Raw genomic sequence first — 19,198 nt, forward strand, 5'->3', positions numbered from 1 at the left:
TGACATCGCAGCGGTATCGCAGCGGTATCGCAACGGTATCGCAACGGATGGGCAGTCGTGAGCTGTCGACACCAAGGAAAGCGACTTGGTTCCCAGGGGTGTTTTGGTTTGTTTTGCTTTGACCACGTCGTCGCATGGTGGTTCGATGGAAATCAGGAGACCCTCGTGGTCACTCAAAACGCAAGTGGGTCCTGCTTGCCCGCACGGCAGTCCCACGAGAATGCTGACCCAGAAGCCTCCAGACTGAACGCACTGTCGCATCCGTGATACTGGCTGCTCCCCGAGTCAGCAACATAACCAATGTGATTGCCAAGCAAGACCGATGGCGATCCCACGGCTGGCTCGCCGCAGGCCTCGTCGTTCTGGATTGAGGGGTGGGGAACACCGCCCAGGCCTCTGTCCATGTCAACGTCCATGTCAATGTCCATGTCAATGTCCATGCCCAATCATAGGACCGCCGATCACCTCGATCATCCTCGACGCCTGTTTGCAACGGCCACCGCCATGCTGAGCCTTGTGAGCTACTGCTTGCTACGCGATCAAACACACGATCGTGAAAGAGTCGATATATTCCCTTAACGAGCAGGGCTATTTCCAGTCGCAGGAACTCAGGGTTCACTTGTGGTAGGGGACAACGATGTGGTAGACGGCGATAGCGACAACAGCCACGACGGTGCTGGCGGTCATCAGCTTGCGCAGCTTCGCTTCACGATCGTACTTTTCCTTGAGGTCCTGGTTGGCCTTGAGCAAGAACTGGCAAAGGCACAGTCGGAACAAATGGTACAGTTAGGAGTCGTCACCAGAGACCGTGGGCAACGAGCTCTCTGCCTGGCAGAATGCTTGCGTTGCGATCAGATGCTTTGGCGGGCTGGCTGAGTTACCTCGTTGTATCGCTTCAGGCCCTTCTCCTTTCTGTGGGTGCCATCACAGAAGGGAGCGGACTCGGCGAGCTTGCAGCCACACAAGAAGTACTTCTTGGCCTCATCGACGGTGAACTTGACGGGCTTGAAGGAGCTGCCCTTGTGCTGCAGGCGGTGTCAATGCCGGCTGATTAGGCATCGCTCTCAGGGCACCAACAGGCGCTGCGTGCTGTATGTGCCGGATGGGCCAGGAACTTACGCTTCCGTCACAGAATGGCTGGTTCTGGCTCCTGGTTGTGGGAAAGGCATCGAGTGTGAGCGCAAGCCGATGGAGACCATGTGAGTTGAACCAGCCTGGGTGGGCTATTGGCCCTCGAAGCCGTGCGGACAGCAGATCGATCACCAGGCCGATCAGCAAGCTGGTAACTTACTTGCCGCACGAGCACCAGTAGTAGTCCTACCAACGACAAGGTGATTCCGGGGAGGTGTGGATCAGTAAAAGCTAGGCGCGCCAAGGGCAAGGAATGGCGATGGCCCGGGATCCTGTGATCGACGGCGGCCATTCCGAGAGACAATGCAACATCAACGCCAGCGAGAGGAGGGGGCAGTGGGGCGAATCGGATCGCCCGGCATGGCCAACCCAACGACGGGAAGCAGCAGCTGCCCGCCCTTGTCGACCAATTGTGTGTCGAATGCATCCGCGAAGGAACGGGCAGCCAATCTGGATCGCGCACTCGGCTACCTTGCCAGGCTCGAGATCAACGGGGTAAGGAGCCGCGCGGGGGAGATCGGGGACGGGAGCAGTCTCGGTGGTGGTGGACATGGCGATCGGCTGGCTTGCTGGGTTGCTTGCTGGGTTGCTTGCTGGGTTGCTCGCTGGATTGCTCGCTGGTTGGCTTGCTGGATGGATGGCAAAGACGCAAACGCAAAAGCGGCGCAAATCGAATCCTTTTCGTTGCGGTTCGGCGGCACTTTTGGCTGGAGCTCGTTCTCGGCGAGGGGGAGCGAGAAGGTGGCGAGAGCTCGGAGAGAGCGCGCGAGAGCAACCCGATGCGCAGCAGCCAGCCTTCCTTTTTTGGGAAAAGCAGCCACGCACCGGCCGCCGGCTGGCTGGTTTCATCCCAACACTTTGGATCCTGCCACACCCGTGGTCTTTCTTGCGGCGGACAGCGAGGTGGTCCATTGGCCGGGGATATTGCGGACCGGACTACACAGATCGGCAGTGTATTTCGGGCACTTGGGTGCATCCGCCATATTCCGAGAGCGACCGGTCTGGTTGAGAAGGGCCAGGAAAGCTCCCGGACTACTTGGCGCTGGAGACCCACTCCAGAAACGAGTTTGCGCTGTTGCCCGATCCATACCCAAGCATCAACATGCTGCCACCCAGGCTTGCTGTCTGCTCGCTGGTGCCGAGAGCCATCAGCGACCCGAGCTCCAAGGATGCACTCGTTGCCACCGTCAGGCGTCCGACAGAGACTTGGTCCTTGACAATCACCATGGCTTGCGCTAGCGATACAGGTGTCTGCATTTGTCGCTCGAGTCGGAAAAAGATCCTCGAGAGAGGAATCAGGTGCTTGTGAATGGCCGCAAGCCCACTGATCCTGTTCGCGATCGCAATCACAAATATAAATTGCCAGCGTTAGCTTCATCAACAGCCATCCGGTCTGAGCTCACGATTCTACCATCTCACCATTTGCCCTGTTTGCTTCGGTGATCGCTTTGAGGCCCTGTATCGAATACAATACGCCCGCAATAGTCCATAAAGAGAGACGGGTCCAACTCAAAGACGCGCTTCAGGATCGGATGGAGGGATTCCCGCAGCTTGCCATCAAGCTGACGTCGAGTCTCGGATCCCTCATTCCCTGCCGCTGCCGCTCCCACCGATGCCGGTGCTGGTGCCGATGCCGATGCTGGTGCCGATGCCGATGCTGCCGAGTCTTGTTCAGGCCAATAGTTTGGCACAACCGAGCGGTCCTTGTCAAAACACAGGCTCCTCAAAACTCGGTCGATGGCCGAGGCGACCTTGCGATTCAGGAACGCCTGTGTGCCCCCGCCAAGCGGGTTCAGCGCCAAGGACGATGAAAATAACCCGTGGCCATAGGATAGCGATTGAGAGCTCTTTCCGGTCGGTCCGCTGTTGCGCCGCTCGAGCTGCCCCACCAGTCGCGAGGGTTCCACGAAAAACGGGCTGGTTTCGTCAAAGAACTGCGAGGACGGTGCTTGCATCTTGGCTCTGCTCGAAGGTGCGGGCGCCTGGGGAGGTGGTGGCGCTGCGTACTCAACACCCGAGACAGGAGTGGTCGGCTTCTTGGGCTCTAGAGGTGGCTGTTGCAGGGGTGACTGCTCGGGCTGCTCGGACTGCTCTGCTTGACCATGGGCTGACTGATGGGGTTCCCCTTGTGGAGGACGATCGACCTGCCGAAGTAGTGCCTCTGGATTGAACTGGGTGTCTCCAGACGCATATATCGGCGGAGCAGATCCCTGTCTCGGCTTCAAAGCGGCGGCGGTCGTCTCAGTAGTAGTGGCAGCGGGCTCGGTAGGTCCCAAGGGGGCTCGGAAGGATGTCTGCTCACGGTCGGCTTGCATGCCGCCATCACCGAGAGCACCCGCCACCGCTGACCTTTCCGCCTCCATTTCGCTTTGGGTCCATGTAAAATCGAGCGGGCTGATGCGTGAAATCTCGGAGATCTCTGCAGCGCCAACCATTTTGGAGAGATCGCCTGGATCCAGCCGCGAGTTGACGTTCATCCATGTGTGATCTTCGACAGCGGTGGTCCTGTCGCCTTGAACCTGGAGCAAGGCGGCGTCAACGCCGTCGTGCTCGTTGTGCTCGTTGTGCTCATCCTTGACAGCAACTGTCGCGCGCGCACGGGCTACATCGCCGGTGTTCAGTATCAAGGGGCGGTCTTCTGGAATTGTTTGCGCTGGCGCTGCCAGGACCGCGAGCGCAGTAGCGTTCTGCGCCAGGTCCAGTGGCAATGTTGGCGACAGCAAGCCTTGGTCGTGCTCCGAAGTCTCCGAGTCTGTTATGGCAGGCGACAGCGGCGGTCCACTGAGGAGGCCGTCCTTGCCCAAGAAGCCCGTGAGATCTACAACCTTGGAGGGCTCGGTGTCAGCCATGATCTCGTTGAGCGACATTTGTCCCTGATCATGGGATGCGGGATGCCGCTTAGCACCATCTTGTGCTACGCGGGTTATGGAAGTGGGGCTGGAGGCTGTGGCCGATGCCGGTTGCGGGCCGTTTGCTGCTGCCGGTTGTGTCGTGACGACGGGTGACCTGTGGTTGCTGTGTACAAGGGAATCGGCGACAAAATCATCGAAATTCAGGGTGTCGCTTGTGGGAGCAGCGCCTCGTTGGCGTACAGCATCATCTTGGTCGATAGGAGCCATGCCGCGCCAAGGATTTCGAGGGGCTCTGTGTCCCTGGCCACGGCTTAGTGATGGTACTTCGTCCGAGAACAAAACTGGGCCGGTGGCCCAGTTTGCAATCTCGTCGATGTGACCTTGTCTGTCTCCTTGGTACACACTCGGGGAAGGCCGCCGATCAGCTGCTGGATTCAGCATCAAATCACTTCCTCGCCCTGACGCCGTGACTCTTGAGCTGCCTTGCAGTGGATAGGCTAGCGCCCTCGACCCGACACTTTCGGGAGTCCAGTGCGCGAGTTCCTTTGATTTGTGAACGTGCTCCTGGCCAGGGAATCTGAGAGATCGATCCTGACCAAGACCCTCCCGTATTAGAAAGGACGCTGACGGACCTGCACTTGAATGAACCTTCGAGTCAGAGATGTGCTGATAGAATGAATTGATGATGTTGCCCTCGTCCGAAGAGAGGTGCTCGCCAGAATCCTTTGCCGCTGTCGCGTGGCTGGGGTGATGTGATGGCTCTAGCATGGGCAAAAACGGATGTCGATCAGGGCCCAGCGGGATCCGATTGTCACAAAGCGGCCGCCATTTGATGAACCGTGTTCCTCTTTGTCAGCAAGCTCGGTTGTCCCCCTCTCAAATATCCAAGTAAATTGATCAAGCGATCCTCTACTTCCTCGTCCAACGGTAACATCTCATTACCTGTGGTCCTAGCCAAGCGAGGGGCGCATGGCTCATCCAGCGGCCGTGAGGGCTCAGCGAATCGTTTGTAGTTCAAATCCGGTGGGGAAAGGAGCTCAGCGACCAGTGCTTCTCCCGGATACTCGTCAGATCGGTGGGCCATGCGCGAGTGATCCGCGACGGCTGCCCCTGACTGCCCAGCGAATGGCATCGGAGATAGACCTCGAAGAAGTTCGTCCGGAGACAAGTCGCAAGCAAATGCGCCCTGGGTTGCTGTCGATGCGGATGCGTGCGGAGCTACATACCGCGCGGGCGTGCTCAAGCTTGGTCGCTTGGTAAACCCTGTCGGTGCATAGGCGCTGCCGAAATCTGTAGGCGCGTCGCTGCCCGGCGACTCATGCGAGTTGTAGTACAGCGCTGCGAGATGCCACTTCTTTCCATATCCCAAGATTCGCTCGACCAGCGCTGAAATGTCTTCACATTGATCGACAGGATCGCCGTAATCGGACCTGTCACTGGAAAGGCGGTCACTGGAGGGCGATGCAAAGGGGCAGCCCCTGACAATGTCGTAGAGGGTCGAGAGAATATTGTAGTCCGCGAGTTGACTAGATTCGGGCACCGACGGGTCTCGCGTTGGACTGAGTCGGCCATCAGGGGATTCCATGCGATCGGGTGATCCTGGATACGGGGGAACGCCAATGCAGCTTGCACAAGTCTCCAGACACATCATCCGAACTGCGACTTCCGAGTCCCGTCGGAGACGCCACAGCAGCGGTATAGCGGTTGATAGGGCATCGAGGCAGCAATATGGCGCCGCTTCGCTGCCATAGCCGGTGCCTTCGATGGCCCCCTTGGTTACCAGGGCGATCGAGAGTCGATTGACAGCCGATTGTCTGGAATCTGTCTGTTGGTACAGGAGCAAGTGGTGGAGTAGATCTGTGAAGAACTGCATAAACGCAAATCGAACCGGAGGTGCGCGCTGTGGCCCTTGGGCACATGAGTATGAGTTGATAGCAACGAGCAAGAGAGGGGCCAGCAAAATCGAACGGTGGCAGGCACGTTTGAATATAGATGGGCACATTCAAATGTGTGTGAGCAAATACATGGCTGTTAGATGGGCGTCGGCACGAAATCCTTCATTTGTCTTGCATCAGCGGCCAGCCCATCGTCGCGTGCACTGCCGTGAGCGTTCGCGGCATTAGAGCACATCCTATGGCCAAGACAATGCGAGCGGTTACCTGGTGGATTCCCTGGATCACGAGCGAGATTCACTGGAAAGTCCTGGGAAAGTCGAAACGGACAAACAGCGAAGCAGTGCGCCGTCACAAAGTAGGTCCAAGAGCCAAAAACCTCGCATTCCTGAGTCGTGACAGGCTCGCTAAAAGCGATTCATCGCAGCGAATGATGGCCAAGAGCGGCGTGGAAGCCCGCCATTGGTCGTCGAGATAGAGCAGCAGAGCGGCACGGGAAGATCGATATATGGACAAGGTATGAGATTATAGTGATGCAGGGGGAGGAATCCCGGATGCAGGGTTGCCCTTTGGCTACCCGAGGCAGAGTGTACCAGCTCGCAGTACCAACTAAATCGATGTCTTGGCTAGAGCATTACCTTTCGGACGTCCAAAACTCGGTCAACTCCCGGAAGATGGCTTGAAGGGAATGTCTAAGTGGCGACAGTACCAAGTCGTTGGAATGAGGGTCGGAGAAACCATCCCTATATGACCGACATAGCCCATCTTCGCGATGGACAATGTGCTGGCACGGGTCGCCGTTGAGGCTGTGAATCGCCAGCGCATGCGCTGAGGCGAGTCGAATTTGATAGGAAGGGTCGTCAAAGAGCGACAGAAGGCACATTGATATCTAAAAACCAGAGTCACCGGTAACACACACAGGTTAGAACCACAACTACAGTGGAACCAGCGCCATGAATCTCGGCCAATGACTTTGCGTCGCGCTTGAAGCGGAATCAAGTCGCTGTAAGGAAAGATTCGGCGCCATTACTTGCCGGAAACAGGTGGTTGGATATCTGTGCCATAAGACGAATGCACATCAGCCTTAAATTGATTAGCGCACTCAGGCTTGGCAGCTTGATGGAAATGGATGGGAGCGCTCGGCGCTGATACCGGCTAATTGAGGCACGCGGATCGACGGATCGCAGACAGGCGGTCGAGAGAAGCCACTTGGCCACGGCCTCAGCCACTTCGGAAACTAGGAGTGGAAGAAGGAGAAACGCGAGCCCACAGTTCGATAGCAAATTCGGTGACTCGAAGGTTGACCGCCGGGTCGAGCAAGGTCCTCTCCGGGAGGGATCTGGTGTCGGTGGGGGTGTGTGTGCTGGTAAAACATAACAGCCTGGATCGACACAACTCCGTTCAGCTTACCTCCAGTTGATGTCCAGTTGCCTTTGTCCAGTTTGTCCGGTTTGTCGAGACCACCGGTGTAGACTCGGATAATCAGGTTCTCGCAAAAGCGCCAGCAGTGATCGTCTGACCCTATTTGTGCAAGCAGCGGGATCGCAAAGCTCTGGAGGAGCACCACTGCTTGCTTGCTCTCCAGCCAAGTTGCTATCCAGTCTCCCAACTCTGTCTTGAGCACCAGGGACGCCAGCGGTGACGATCCCGGCTGGGCACTGTAACCTCGCCACCCGATGGGATCAATTGTTTCAACGAGAGATTCCGAGAGCTTGGATATGTACTCGGATATCCGGGAGACAAGACGCATCTGCTCTCCCACAGAGTCATTCAACAGATCCTGTGTTCCTGGCCTACACCGTCGAGATTCGTCCGAGTCGCCCCATCCCTGCTGAAAGTCCACGATGAGCGCGCGAATAGATGCCAACACCTTGGAGCTGTGCTTGCGGCACTCAGGGCTCCACAGGCCGACTCGCATCACAGGGTTGACTATGTGTTTCAGGAAAATGATGGGATGGCCCAGCAGATGAACCGAGTCAGGCGGCGAAACGGAGTGAACCGACACAGGGAGTAACCGCGAGCTTTCGCCGAGAAGAGAAATAGAGACCTGTCAGGGTGTATGGAGGGTGTGAAAAGTCGGTGCCAGCTGCGTTACTTCAAGGAAGGATCGCCACATATCCACCATATGCATGATCTGCTCGGTATCTGGCTGGGTAATGAAAGTCGACCGGTAATCGAGGCATGCAGCCCGCATCCAAAGCAGACGAGTGCGGTACTGCAATGCCCATCGACGCACACCCACACACTAGCAGTTCGCTACAATGCTCCCACCTTCATTTGATCGACCAGTCCTCCGTAGTCCTTGCGGACCATGGATGATGCCCGCTTGAATATGGCTTTGGCAAAGCCCTCGGCAGCGACCAGCGCCTGCTCTTGTCGAATGTCGTCATATCCGCCCACCATAAAGGCCAGGCACGCGGCAAGCATTCCCCATAGCTTGAGGGTCTGCTGGGGTATCTCTTTGTGTTTGTGCAGCAGGAAAGGGTGTGCCTTGAGATCGAGCAGGCTCGTAGCGGACTGGACAATGACGCTTCGGATCTCGGGAAAGCTCGATGGATGATAGTTTTGAATAGTGTCTGAGCCGACCCGCGACATGGGCTGTGATGCAAATACCCTCTGGAGCTTGGAGCTGCATGGGTTGAAAGGATAAGCCGATTAATTGCCGCGGTGCAAGGTCGAAGCGCCGTCTACAGCATCCACCCATCCACAACCAGAAGCGGCACGGCTCATGCTCCAAGCCGGCGAGGCAGGCGAGGCAGAGACGGCGATCCCTCCTCACGCACGGGAGTGCAAGTGTAGAGGACTGACAGACAGCCGTCTGGCACCAGCCAAGGGCCCCAGTGGATATGATATCTCAATCCAGTCCAAGCCCTGCCCTCCACCCACCGATCGAGCTTCTTGAGAAAGAGCACAAGAAGCTTCAGCAGCAGAAACCGGATGTGCAGCGATATCCGCAGGCCCACATCCGGTCTGGAGGCGGTCTTTTGGGAAACGGCAGAGTCCAGTTGTCGCTCTGTCGATTCCAAGCTCCTCGGGAGATCAGATGCAACATCCTCGATACACAGCGAGTAATTCAAGGCCGCCAGGACGATGCGAACAGCCGTTACGCGGGATGAAGGGTCGATCAACAACGAGCCCTGGCTGGACTCGGGGGGAGGAAACTGGGAGACGAGTATGGGGAGCAGCTTGGTGGTGAGTTTCTTCTCGGCGCTATGCTCGCCGTATGGCCCAGGACGCAGGACAATCTCGAGCAGACCACCGACGAGCCGATGCTGAGCTGGATGCCACAGCGACGAAGGCGGCGGTTCGTGCAAGGCCGCATTCGGATCGCCCATCCTGGCGGCGCTGTGGACCGTCTGGCTCTGCAGCCTCGCGGAATCGGATATGGGGAGAGGGGGCAGCCGGACTCGGGCAGCTGCAGAGGCGAGTCTTGCAGATGGTGCAGATGGTGCAGATGGTGCGGATGGTGCGGATGATGTGGATGATGCGATGGTGCGGCTGTCCTGCAGACCCAAGAGAGCGCGAGCCATCGGGCAAAACCGGGGCCGATGAAACCGGGACGGAGAAGTGGCCACATTTGGCCAAAAAAGGAATCCCCGAGCACGCCGCCTCTGGCCGTGACAGCCCTCTTGGGCGGGCCAACACAACACCCAGCCCGCCGCCTGCCTCCTGCCTCCTTGCTTCTCTCGACCAGCCCGAGCCCAGAGCGGCCAGCAGCCATGGATATCAGTCTGCCCGAAGATCTCGACTCGTGCAGTCGCGCCGCCCTCCAGAAGCTGTGCAAAAAGTACGGCCTGAAGGCCAACGGGAAGGTAACGACTGCCCTCGCCCTCGTCTATCGCAGCGCCTTGGCTATCTCTGCAGCAGCGACATCCCCAGCAGGGCAGACGATGCCACCGCTACATAAGACTAACGACTTTTGTGCATGTCCGCGATAAGAATGTGGACTTGATCAATTCACTCCGTGCCCTGGCCTCGAGCTCCGGTCACTCGTTTCCCGAAACTGCCGATAACGATAGCTCCACCGGGCATTATGTGAGTGATCAGGACAGCCAGGATAACAGCGGCCATGCAGCCGATGTACTGGGGAGCAACGACGCCCAAGTGGAAGGTGCCAATGGAGAATGGACCAATCGAGAATGCGCCAAGTATGCCTCTGGTATGTTTCCCGCGTGCTCTGGAATCGTGATTTTCTGTCCGGCTCCAGTCGGCCCCGAGTTGTGGGATATGTTGCGGCTGATTTGAATTCCCCCCCCCGCCTTGTAGAAGCCCTTGACCAGGTGGCTGATCTTCAGCTGGGGCTCAACCGGATAACGATCCATGAACAAACGGTTGACCGACATGATATCAACGTGTCCCTCCTAGTAACGGGTGTTGATGAACTCGCAAGCCACTGCAAAATCGATCGTGTGAGCGAAGATATCACGCAGAACGTCACCGAGACACTAGCCGCAACCATGCAACCACTCAACACACAAAACGGCATCGAAACCGGCGCCGCCAGCTCGCCAGCGCATGCCAATGAAGACAGCTTCGAACACGAACCCACATCAGGTGCGTGGGCGATACCGGATTTGATCATCGGAAATGATGGCAGCTGGGTTGCAGCCAAGGTGCAATCACTTGGCTTTATGCGGCTGATGCGGCTGGTACGGCTGGTACGGCTGGTGCGGCAAGGCCATGCTAACCCAAAAGCAAACCTCGGATCACCTATAGCGACCAAGATTTACGATGCAGTTTCAAGCGAATTTATGAGCGAGCTTGAAGAAAGAGTGATATTCACAAGTGCGTCCATCTCCGAAGCGCTCTGTGGGAGCCCAATTCAATGCGTCAATTCAGCGGGCTCATTGAACTGATACTCTGATTCTCACCTTCGAACAGGGAACAACATGACTCCCGAGGAAATCCAGGCGCTCTGTGGATTCACTCCAAAGGCTGTCAAGACCAACAAAAAAGTGGGAATGTTTGATGCGGTGCACAGGCGACAGTTTCAGCATATGGCGAGCATCTCAGAGCACTTTGCAGCCAAGCGCCAGACGACTCCCAATCCATCTCGCACGACGCTTTCCCAAGTTCAATCCTCACAAAAGCGGGTGGTCGTCTCAGCAACCGACAAAAGCCCCCAAACACTGAAGAAACGACGAACCGAGAAGGGCGTCGCGGAGATAAAAAATGTGCACACCCACAAGCCCCAAGTCTCAAAGGTACGCTTACAATCAAAACCCAAGGCGGTGGTTTCACTCAGAAACGACACGGACAGATATCGCGGTGATGTTCACAATACGGACCGGCAGCTAACATACGATTCGAACGGCAGGGATCAACCAGCAGCTTCAGCAGGTGCGGGAGCACTCATTCAGTACACGCTAACTCCCCTCTCTGCATTGCAATAACCGAGTTCCCGGCTGTGGACTCTGCGTCATTATAAATGCTCCGAATGAAACTGCGCGTGTCATTAACGCACCATCGTTCGATGCTACCCTATACAGTCGTGGCAGCCTCACAAAGCTTGCTACTGGATTCAAAAGCGCTCCTCTAGCAAAGGGTGGAAAGTCATCCTTGCCTGTAGTTCGACCAACACTGACATCTCAGCGTCGCGAGCTCATGTCCAAGGTCAAAGCTGGCGCAGATAGCCAGTCCAATCCAGGAGCATCGGCCGAAACGAACGCCATGAATATGGAGCTCCGAATCGCTCCGGCGCCACTGGCAGAGCCGCGAGCTGTTCGATCAAAACCCGAGGAGGTTGCAGCCACAAGCGCGCCGTCTCCTCTCACAATCGAGAACTTACCCGGTGGACTGGTCACGGAAACTGCCGCTTCAAAGCGCTCCCTTGATGCAACAGCCACGCCTGTCAAGAAGGAGATTCAGAAAAGCCCACCAAAGTCCAAGCTGACCAAATCGCCGTCCATGTCCAATATACGGTCACATCTCAATCGAGTCGAGCACCCAAATAGGATTCGTCGGGCATCCATCAGCACCACCAACCTGCCACTGACCAACGGAGCTGCAAGTGCGCCGCCGGTCAAGAAGAAATTTGATCTTGCCGAAAGCCTGTCGCGACCGCTCACATGGATTCCTCACAAGGGTACGGCGGGTTTACAGCCAGGGGGAGCGACTTTAAACTTGTGCTTGCGCGCTCTGGAAACCGAACTCGCTCCTGATATTGGATTCCCTATGTATTTTTCTCCTCCATACCATACCAGGGAAACTGAATGAATGGGGTGCATCTCAGAAGAAATGAACTCCCAAACGGCGTTAATCCGCGCATAAGAATAAGGGGACGCCGACTGCCTCGACGACGGGCCAGATTGCTTCTTCTCCACCTAAAGGCGATCGTGCCCACAACGGCACCGAATCATGGAACTCCGTGGTTGCACACTCTGTGGCTGTATTTCTCTGTGCGGCTGTTACCTCCGTGTGTCGACAGTCAATTTTGTTGTGGATTTGGAAACACACGGTTTTGAATACATCCGATCGATAACATTTGGGGATAACGGACCGCCATAAGGTGATCTTTGTTACATCACTCAGCTGAGCCGCGAGGCATCACTGCGGTGACTACCCGTGACACGCCCAATGGCAGCTACGCTCAGGATTCAGAGGGCTCCCAGCGGCGCAACGAGGCGCCTCGGTCTTACAGCGTCTCCAAAATGAAATGGTACACCCCCGTTTTGAGCCATGACAGTGGTTTTTTCTGTGACTTGAATACACCCACCCGCTCATTGCAATCATGGCCAAGCACAACACCCTCGATTTCCGCATCGCTGCACTGCGACCGGTGGTCTTCACTCGGAGGCTGCCAAAGTGATCTGCTCTATTTCTTATGGCATAGCTAGACGCATGCCATCGCATACTACGCTGACAAATGGGTTGTGGGCAGGTGCCGCATTTCCCCCTGAATACAGTGTAAAGTGCACCCCCCCCCAACGAGACGAGACTCTAGAGAAGCCTTCCACAAACGTTCGCTGGGTGAGCTCGACGCCTCCCTAATTTACTCTGGGTGTCTGGAGCCAAGTGAAACGCGAACCGCCTCACTATCGACCTATATGTCAAGAAACCGCTACTCGTATGGAGCCGTCCAGAGGATCGAATGCATGTACCTCACCAACGCATCTCGATGTCCATGGCTGTCGATCAGATGTATTCACGACCGCAATCCGACAAATCGAGGCCATACCGTTGACAATGCCATGAAACTGTTGGCTTGATCTCTAATGCGACTGCTCTATTCTCTCGGTTTGAGGAGACTGGCTTTGTCCGAATACGTTGTATCCGTTGTCGTCGTATACGCAACAGTATTTGGTTGGGACGAGATATAACTCCGAAACTTGCAGGCATCTGGCTTGGCAAGCTAGTGTGCACCACTTGGATGACGCTTGTGTGCCGAATCAGATGCAATTTGGATGAGATCGTTCAATTCACCGGTTTCTTCACACATACGGCGATAAGCGCTTCCTTGTTGGAGCACGAGATTGAGGGGAGTGTCCATTTCGACAACTTGACCATGATCCATCACAATGATGCGGTCGTAGTCCATCACAGTTCTGAACCAGAGTTTCGTAGCATGTCATTCAGAAATGAACAGGGTGAGCTATCGGTAACAACGGCCATACATGGCATTCGGCTTCCTGTGGATGCAGCAACCGTATTTCCGGGATGCCAATCACATTCACCCAAAGAAATGCCGAGGGTGAGGCATCTTACCGCAGCCGGTGGGCGATACACAGAACCGTTGCTCCGCTAAACTCGCTCCGGATGGTTTCTTGGATACGCCTATCGCTTTCAGCATCGATACTTGCCGTGGCTTCGTCCAGTATGATGACCTTGCTTCGGCGCAAAAGCGCACGAGCAAGACAAATGAGCTGTCGCTGTCCTTGGGAAAAGTTTCCTCCGTTCTCCGCAACCTTGGTCTCCAGGGTGATCGTGGGTTGATTTGCGGAGAGCCCGATGGAACTATTTTCATCCGTCGCGGAGTGGAAACTTTCGAGAAAGTGCACCCGGCCAATTGCACTCCATAATTTTGAGTCATCGTGTTCGCCAAGCGGATCAAGGTTGGTTCTCAAAGTACCCGCAAAGAGCACGGGATCCTGGGGGATGATGGTGAGCCGCGAGCGCAAATCCTGTAGACCAATCGAAAACACGTCGATCGAGTCGATGACGATCGAGCCCTCGATGATGGGTAGAATCCGGAATAACACCAGCGATAGCGACGACTTCCCAGCCCCGGTCCGCCCTTGGTCGCAGAGAACGCGGGAGGGTGAGCGGCTGGATAGGGACAAGCTTTTGGACCAACGAATACATATGACCGCGCAGCTTCGAAAACGTAAGCATATGCACTCACCAACGACGCCAATTTTCTCTCGGGCATGGATGGTGAATGTCAAGTCTTTCAAAACCTTGGGTTGGTCGGCAGTGTACTGTGCCGAGACGTTGACAAGGCGGATTTCGCCATTCTCGGGCCACTGAAAGGCGCAGCCGTGAAGAGCATAAGCGACAGGCGTCACGTCCACCAGAACACTGAGAAGTCTACATACGTTTTCTGGAGGCCGATGACCTTCGATGATGCCAGGAGGCTCCTGTTCAATTTCGAGATACTCTCGCACACGCTCCACTGAGTTCATATTCATCTCCATTTGCGCGTGGATCCGGATGACCCACTGAATGCAAAGAGGGTACAGCAGACATCAGTCCCTTTTCATGTAAATCAATAGCCCCACAAAGCAGACTACATACCAGCAAAATATCTGTAAACTGTAAGGCATATATCAGCGATAGCCCCGCTAATCCAGCCGGAATTGCTGTGGCCGTGACAATCGCTGCGGCGGCGAGGACGACGACAGCGCCGATGAACTCAATCCGGACTCCGAGCCATCGATTTGTCGTCCAGAGCCAAAAGTGCGCTCGATTGTTGGCGTCGATCCTAGCAAGCGAGAAATAGTAGCGTATGAGTTTGCATGGTGCTAAATTCATCCGCTCGAGGGACGCCCTGATACCACCAATCGGTGAGCAAATCTGCCGAGCAACTTCCTGCACAGAATAGAAATGTGCAAGTGGAATACCTCTCAAACACCATGTCGGTGAAACGTTGCTGGTCACCGTATGCACGGATGGTGGAGACGCCACTAGATCAAAGGACACAGTCAGATGGAAATCCGGGTGCTCGGTCAAGTATTAGCTTCAGCAGATGCAGATCCCTACTTTAGTGTTTCGGAGAGTAGAGAATAAACAGGACTCCGCGAGACGGAATCGAGCCGCTTGAGCTCACGGGAACAGTTCAGATACTTTTGGGCCGTTCTGAGATACAGATATACTGGACGAAATGTCGAAGAGTAAATCAATTGCAGTCGATTGGCGGGAGAAAACGGTCCTTCGTAGAACGAGTGGCATTGCCAATCAAGAAGCGTCGTTGAGAAATCAACGTACCGATTGGAGCGATGGTTACAAGAAAGACAGGAGTGATGATGGAAATAACCAAGAAGATTGTGACGCAGTCCAGGGCAATGGAAACAAACGACCCAACGATCTGGATAACATTTTGATCGATTCGTTCGATGTCACGCGAAAATCGATTCATGATGCGCCCAAGAGGCGTTGTTTCAAAGAACCGCATGGGAGCTCGAAGAATTCTGTGTAGCAGTTCGCTGTGTAGCTTTTCGGACGCACGATATGATCCTTTCAGCTCCAGCAACGAGAAAGCTTGCTCCGTAAGCAAGAGTGTAACGCCGATGAGACCGTAGCTGTTGCGGAAGTGTAATTCCGGTATCAGTAGAGGTCTGAGGCTAGCAGAACAGCAACAACCACGAAGGCGCTCAGAGCCATTCGCCCGTTCGCCCACCATCCTACCATCCAAGATAAAAATCCACGCTGCCATTCAGCAACTGAAACTGAATGCCGGAGGTATTCGCAACCATATTCCACCAGGAATGGAACTCGGTGGCACGATCCGGACTAAGCGTGAACATCGTGCCCAACGCAGAGGCAAAGCTGAGGGAGCTTTCAGACTCTGTCCATTTCTTGATCCACCAGTCACTGAGAACCTGAAGTCCGTTGATCAAAGCGACAGCCGATAAGAACGGAACCAAGAAACTTGCCCCTCCTGTGGCCTGGAAGCTGAATAGCGGCGAGACGCAAGTCAGAGAGTGACAAGTTATTCAACTCGACGAGATCTAGGCAATGTTGGATCAATATCGCGCCTAATAAGGTCGTCAGGGCCGATAAACTCCAGTCTCAATAAACCATAGCGGAAAGCTAACTCTGAAATGCGGACCAAGACATCGGCATTTCGCCTTGTCTAAATCAATGCGGAAACACGATCTGGTATAACTTACTAGGTTTTGTATACATCGATGCTAACCGATCCGGTCGATTTTTCCTCATCTTCCACCAACTTTCTGGCATTCGAATCATCTGCATGTGTGATTCCAAGATTATCCTCCTCCTCCACGGCATTCTCGGATTGCATTTGACCAGCCTCAGGCAGCACGAGGTTTTCAAATATGGCCGAGACGCCACTGCTTGCTACTGTTTCGAATGCACCGTCTGCGACCACTTCCCCGCCCTTCATCACCACGATCTTGTCGGCCCGATGTGCAGTCAAGCTAACGGCGTGAGAGACCAGAATTCGAGTTCTGCCTTGGAGGAACCCGAGAACACAGTGCTGGAATATGTGGCGCGCTGTCGGTGCATCCACGGCGGATAGTGGGTCGTCCATGAGAACCACCGACGCGCGGCTATAGGCAGCTCGGGCAAGAGAAACCCGCTGCTTCTGCCCGCCACTAAGATTGATTCCCTAAATATCAATGTAGGAAACCCGTGAATACGTATTCCACATCGTCGCGCATGCTTGTACGCCTCCATGGCACCAATGATACACAGGTAGCATAAGCCAGCGACCACTCCAAGACCTCACCTTTTCACCAATTTCCGTCATATCCCCATCCTCGAGCTGCTGCAAATCTCTAACGAGGGCACATGCAAAAATCACTTGGGCATATCGTTGCCTGTCATATGGCCGTCCGAAGCATATGTTGTCGCGGATCGATCCATTGAAGAGCCAAGCCGTTTGAGCCACATATGCGACTTGATGCGGGCTATCTGCCCCGAAATCATCACAGGATGGTTGTATAATGCGGCAACCAGAGACTGTTTTCATTTCTGACAGAGAGTAGGGCGAATAAGACATGGGTTAGATTTGAATCGGGCCAAAAATATATTTCAGAGCCTTCGTCCGTTGTCCTTACCTCCCAAGAGGGCGAGAAGCATGCTGCTTTTACCGCATCCGGTGGGTCCGCAAACAACAGTAAGCTTTCCCAGAGGAAACTCGATATTGAGATTCTTGAGAACAAATCGGCTCGTTGCCAGACGTTCGTGTGCAGGATCGAGTAATGGGGTCTGCTCGTTTGGTGCCTCCGACTCTTCAAAAGAGCCGCCCTCAAAGTACACATAGCTGGATTGCTCAAACCCGACTTTGGGGGCCCGCTGGGCCCGTCCGGACTGCTCGCTCAGCGCGGTCTCTGGTCTGCAATTAGAGGTATCCTCCAACTCTTCTTGGTTGAGATAGTCCTCGATACGCTTAAGCGACACGAGTGCTTGCCAAAAGTCCACTAGCTCGTTTGGAAACTGATTCAAGGGTAGCCGCAAGGCATTGAGGAGAGACAGTCCAGTGAATGCCGTGGTTGCATCCAGGGGATTGCCCGCCAATTTGGTAAAGGTGGCAAATGTCACAAAGGCCACGAGCAGCGGAGAGAGCTGCCAAATGAAAGTGCTTGCGAGATCGGCATAAAATACTTGAACCAAGCTTGCGAGCTCGGCCTTGCGTGCCTCTCTGATTTTGTCAAAGAACTGGGGCTCCCATGCCAAATATCTAAGCGGCAAAATAAGCCGTGTCAGTGATTAAATATACGTCGATGCATCCGTGGGTACATTTTGAGAATAAAAGGTGGGTAAGAGAATCGCCCAGCTGCTGGAAGACTGAGCCAAAGCGAGAATGCACTCATGGCAGTTCCGGAATGCGGTACACGTGGACTTGGATTCCTACTTGATGATTCGAATACCATTTAGCACCTCGTTGGTGACTTCAACTCGCTTATCGGTCTTTTCCATCAGGGTTTCTTCGGCCCTGGAAGTCCATTTCCCGACATAGGCCGTTGTAGGAATCGTCAAGATCATGACAACAACGCCACTCAAGGCCGGCCAGCCCAAAATGTAGACAAGGGCAGCAGTTGCGATCAGAATTTCCACCGGTGTAATCAAGATCGTATGGGAATAGCAGAGATACTGCACAATTGAACCAAGCTGTCAGTAGCTCCAACACGACCAGGGAAATGCCAACAAAGCAATGGTCCTGAAACTCACATCTCCTACTCGCGCAGTATCGACACTCATCAAGGTAACAATTTTGCCCATGCCGGATCCTTGGTCATCATCGTCGTCTGCTGAACCTGGCTGCGGAGCTCTTCGGAGGGTTTTTTTGTATCTATCGAGCAATATGAGGAAGAGGTGTGATCGTATTACGATTGGCAATTACTGCCTTGGACAAATATGGCTGGACAATGAAGTCGTGGAATATCGTGTCGATGAAGTCGTGGAATATCGTGTCGATGAATGAGCTTCGATTCCCGACTTACATTTCGGTGTTTAAAAGAGCGGCAGACTGCATGCCAACTCTGCGACCAACATGGTAGAGCTGGCCTTCGCACACAACTTTGAGAAGCGTTGCAAAAAACATCCCGCCGACGAGATAGCCCTTCATCGCGAGTGACTGTTGTGAATCCTCGATCGCAGCAAGGAGTAAATTCAGGAAGGCTGGCTTGGCAAAATTCAGCACGGCAGCACATATCCCAAAGGTGAGCTGCAGGGCCATTTGCCTCCAAAACATTCGGATAATTTTCCAGAACAGACTTGCGCGCCTATGTCTAGAGTAAAATCATGATTAGAACACCACGCACTAATTCGTGATGTGTTCGAAGAGAAGCGGGCTACCTGAGTTGATCGAAGCGAGACTGCAGTGATAAGGCGTCATCACCAGGCGTAACACGCCAGAGGTCCTTTTCCTCCAGCGGTCGAATGTTGCCCAAGTCCACCATTTCATTAATCCAGCCAAACGTAAGGCGAGAAATAAAGCTTGCGGATATCTCTCGGCTTTCTTTGCGGGACTCTTGGTTAACAGTGCTCCACATCTGGGCTTGATCCTCTTCGAGACGCGACTGGAAGACGAGCTGCATGACATCACAAAGTGTTTCGAGACCACCAACAAAGGCCAGAATCCATCCAAGCTCTGTGGCCCTTTCCAGCGATATCGCCGTTACCGCAGTCAGAGAAGCA

The 19,198-nt window shown here is 54.7% G+C and overlaps 4 protein-coding genes across 4 annotated transcripts; 1 reads left to right on the forward strand and 3 right to left on the reverse strand.

Moving 5' to 3' along the window:
• Window positions 1–533: 533 nt before the first annotated feature.
• BJ171DRAFT_600098 (uncharacterized protein) lies at window positions 534–1,719 on the reverse strand. Its single transcript, XM_053114979.1, has 5 exons — window positions 1,603–1,719; window positions 1,292–1,317; window positions 1,120–1,150; window positions 882–1,025; window positions 534–753 (listed from the first exon to the last, which is right to left on the reverse strand). The coding sequence occupies exons 1-5, from the start codon at window positions 1,681–1,683 to the stop codon at window positions 616–618; spliced, it is 420 nt and encodes a 139-aa protein (XP_052965632.1). The 5' UTR covers window positions 1,684–1,719; the 3' UTR covers window positions 534–615.
• Window positions 1,720–4,653: 2,934 nt separating this feature from the next.
• On the reverse strand, window positions 4,654–9,342 carry BJ171DRAFT_145751 (uncharacterized protein). The gene is made up of 9 exons (XM_053105749.1): window positions 8,762–9,342; window positions 8,147–8,504; window positions 7,286–7,922; window positions 6,910–7,112; window positions 6,514–6,764; window positions 6,143–6,282; window positions 5,210–5,891; window positions 4,926–5,033; window positions 4,654–4,744 (listed from the first exon to the last, which is right to left on the reverse strand). The coding sequence occupies exons 1-8, from the start codon at window positions 9,208–9,210 to the stop codon at window positions 5,021–5,023; spliced, it is 2,733 nt and encodes a 910-aa protein (XP_052965633.1). The 5' UTR covers window positions 9,211–9,342; the 3' UTR covers window positions 4,654–4,744; window positions 4,926–5,020.
• A 164-nt stretch (window positions 9,343–9,506) lies between these two features.
• On the forward strand, window positions 9,507–12,358 carry BJ171DRAFT_509930 (uncharacterized protein). Its single transcript, XM_053111455.1, has 8 exons — window positions 9,507–9,687; window positions 9,815–10,034; window positions 10,142–10,429; window positions 10,592–10,660; window positions 10,757–11,079; window positions 11,193–11,215; window positions 11,365–11,960; window positions 12,079–12,358. Exons 1-8 carry the CDS (start codon window positions 9,595–9,597, stop codon window positions 12,114–12,116), a joined length of 1,650 nt encoding a protein of 549 aa, XP_052965634.1. The 5' UTR covers window positions 9,507–9,594; the 3' UTR covers window positions 12,117–12,358.
• A 668-nt stretch (window positions 12,359–13,026) lies between these two features.
• On the reverse strand, window positions 13,027–19,053 carry BJ171DRAFT_562256 (P-loop containing nucleoside triphosphate hydrolase protein; the record flags this gene model as incomplete). Its single annotated transcript, XM_053113258.1, has 17 exons — window positions 13,027–13,419; window positions 13,580–14,108; window positions 14,217–14,337; window positions 14,410–14,532; window positions 14,609–14,795; window positions 14,935–14,997; window positions 15,074–15,185; window positions 15,299–15,612; window positions 15,719–15,985; window positions 16,204–16,664; window positions 16,785–16,969; window positions 17,116–17,225; window positions 17,316–17,738; window positions 17,913–18,151; window positions 18,230–18,350; window positions 18,502–18,789; window positions 18,857–19,053. The coding sequence occupies 17 exons, from the start codon at window positions 19,051–19,053 to the stop codon at window positions 13,227–13,229; spliced, it is 3,933 nt and encodes a 1,310-aa protein (XP_052965635.1). The 3' UTR covers window positions 13,027–13,226.
• Window positions 19,054–19,198: the final 145 nt, after the last annotated feature.

The sequence above is a fragment of the Polychytrium aggregatum genome, assembly GCF_025602895.1.
Source record: "Polychytrium aggregatum strain JEL109 chromosome Unknown BJ171scaffold_24, whole genome shotgun sequence".
Classification (NCBI taxonomy): Eukaryota; Fungi; Chytridiomycota; class Chytridiomycetes; order Polychytriales; genus Polychytrium; species Polychytrium aggregatum.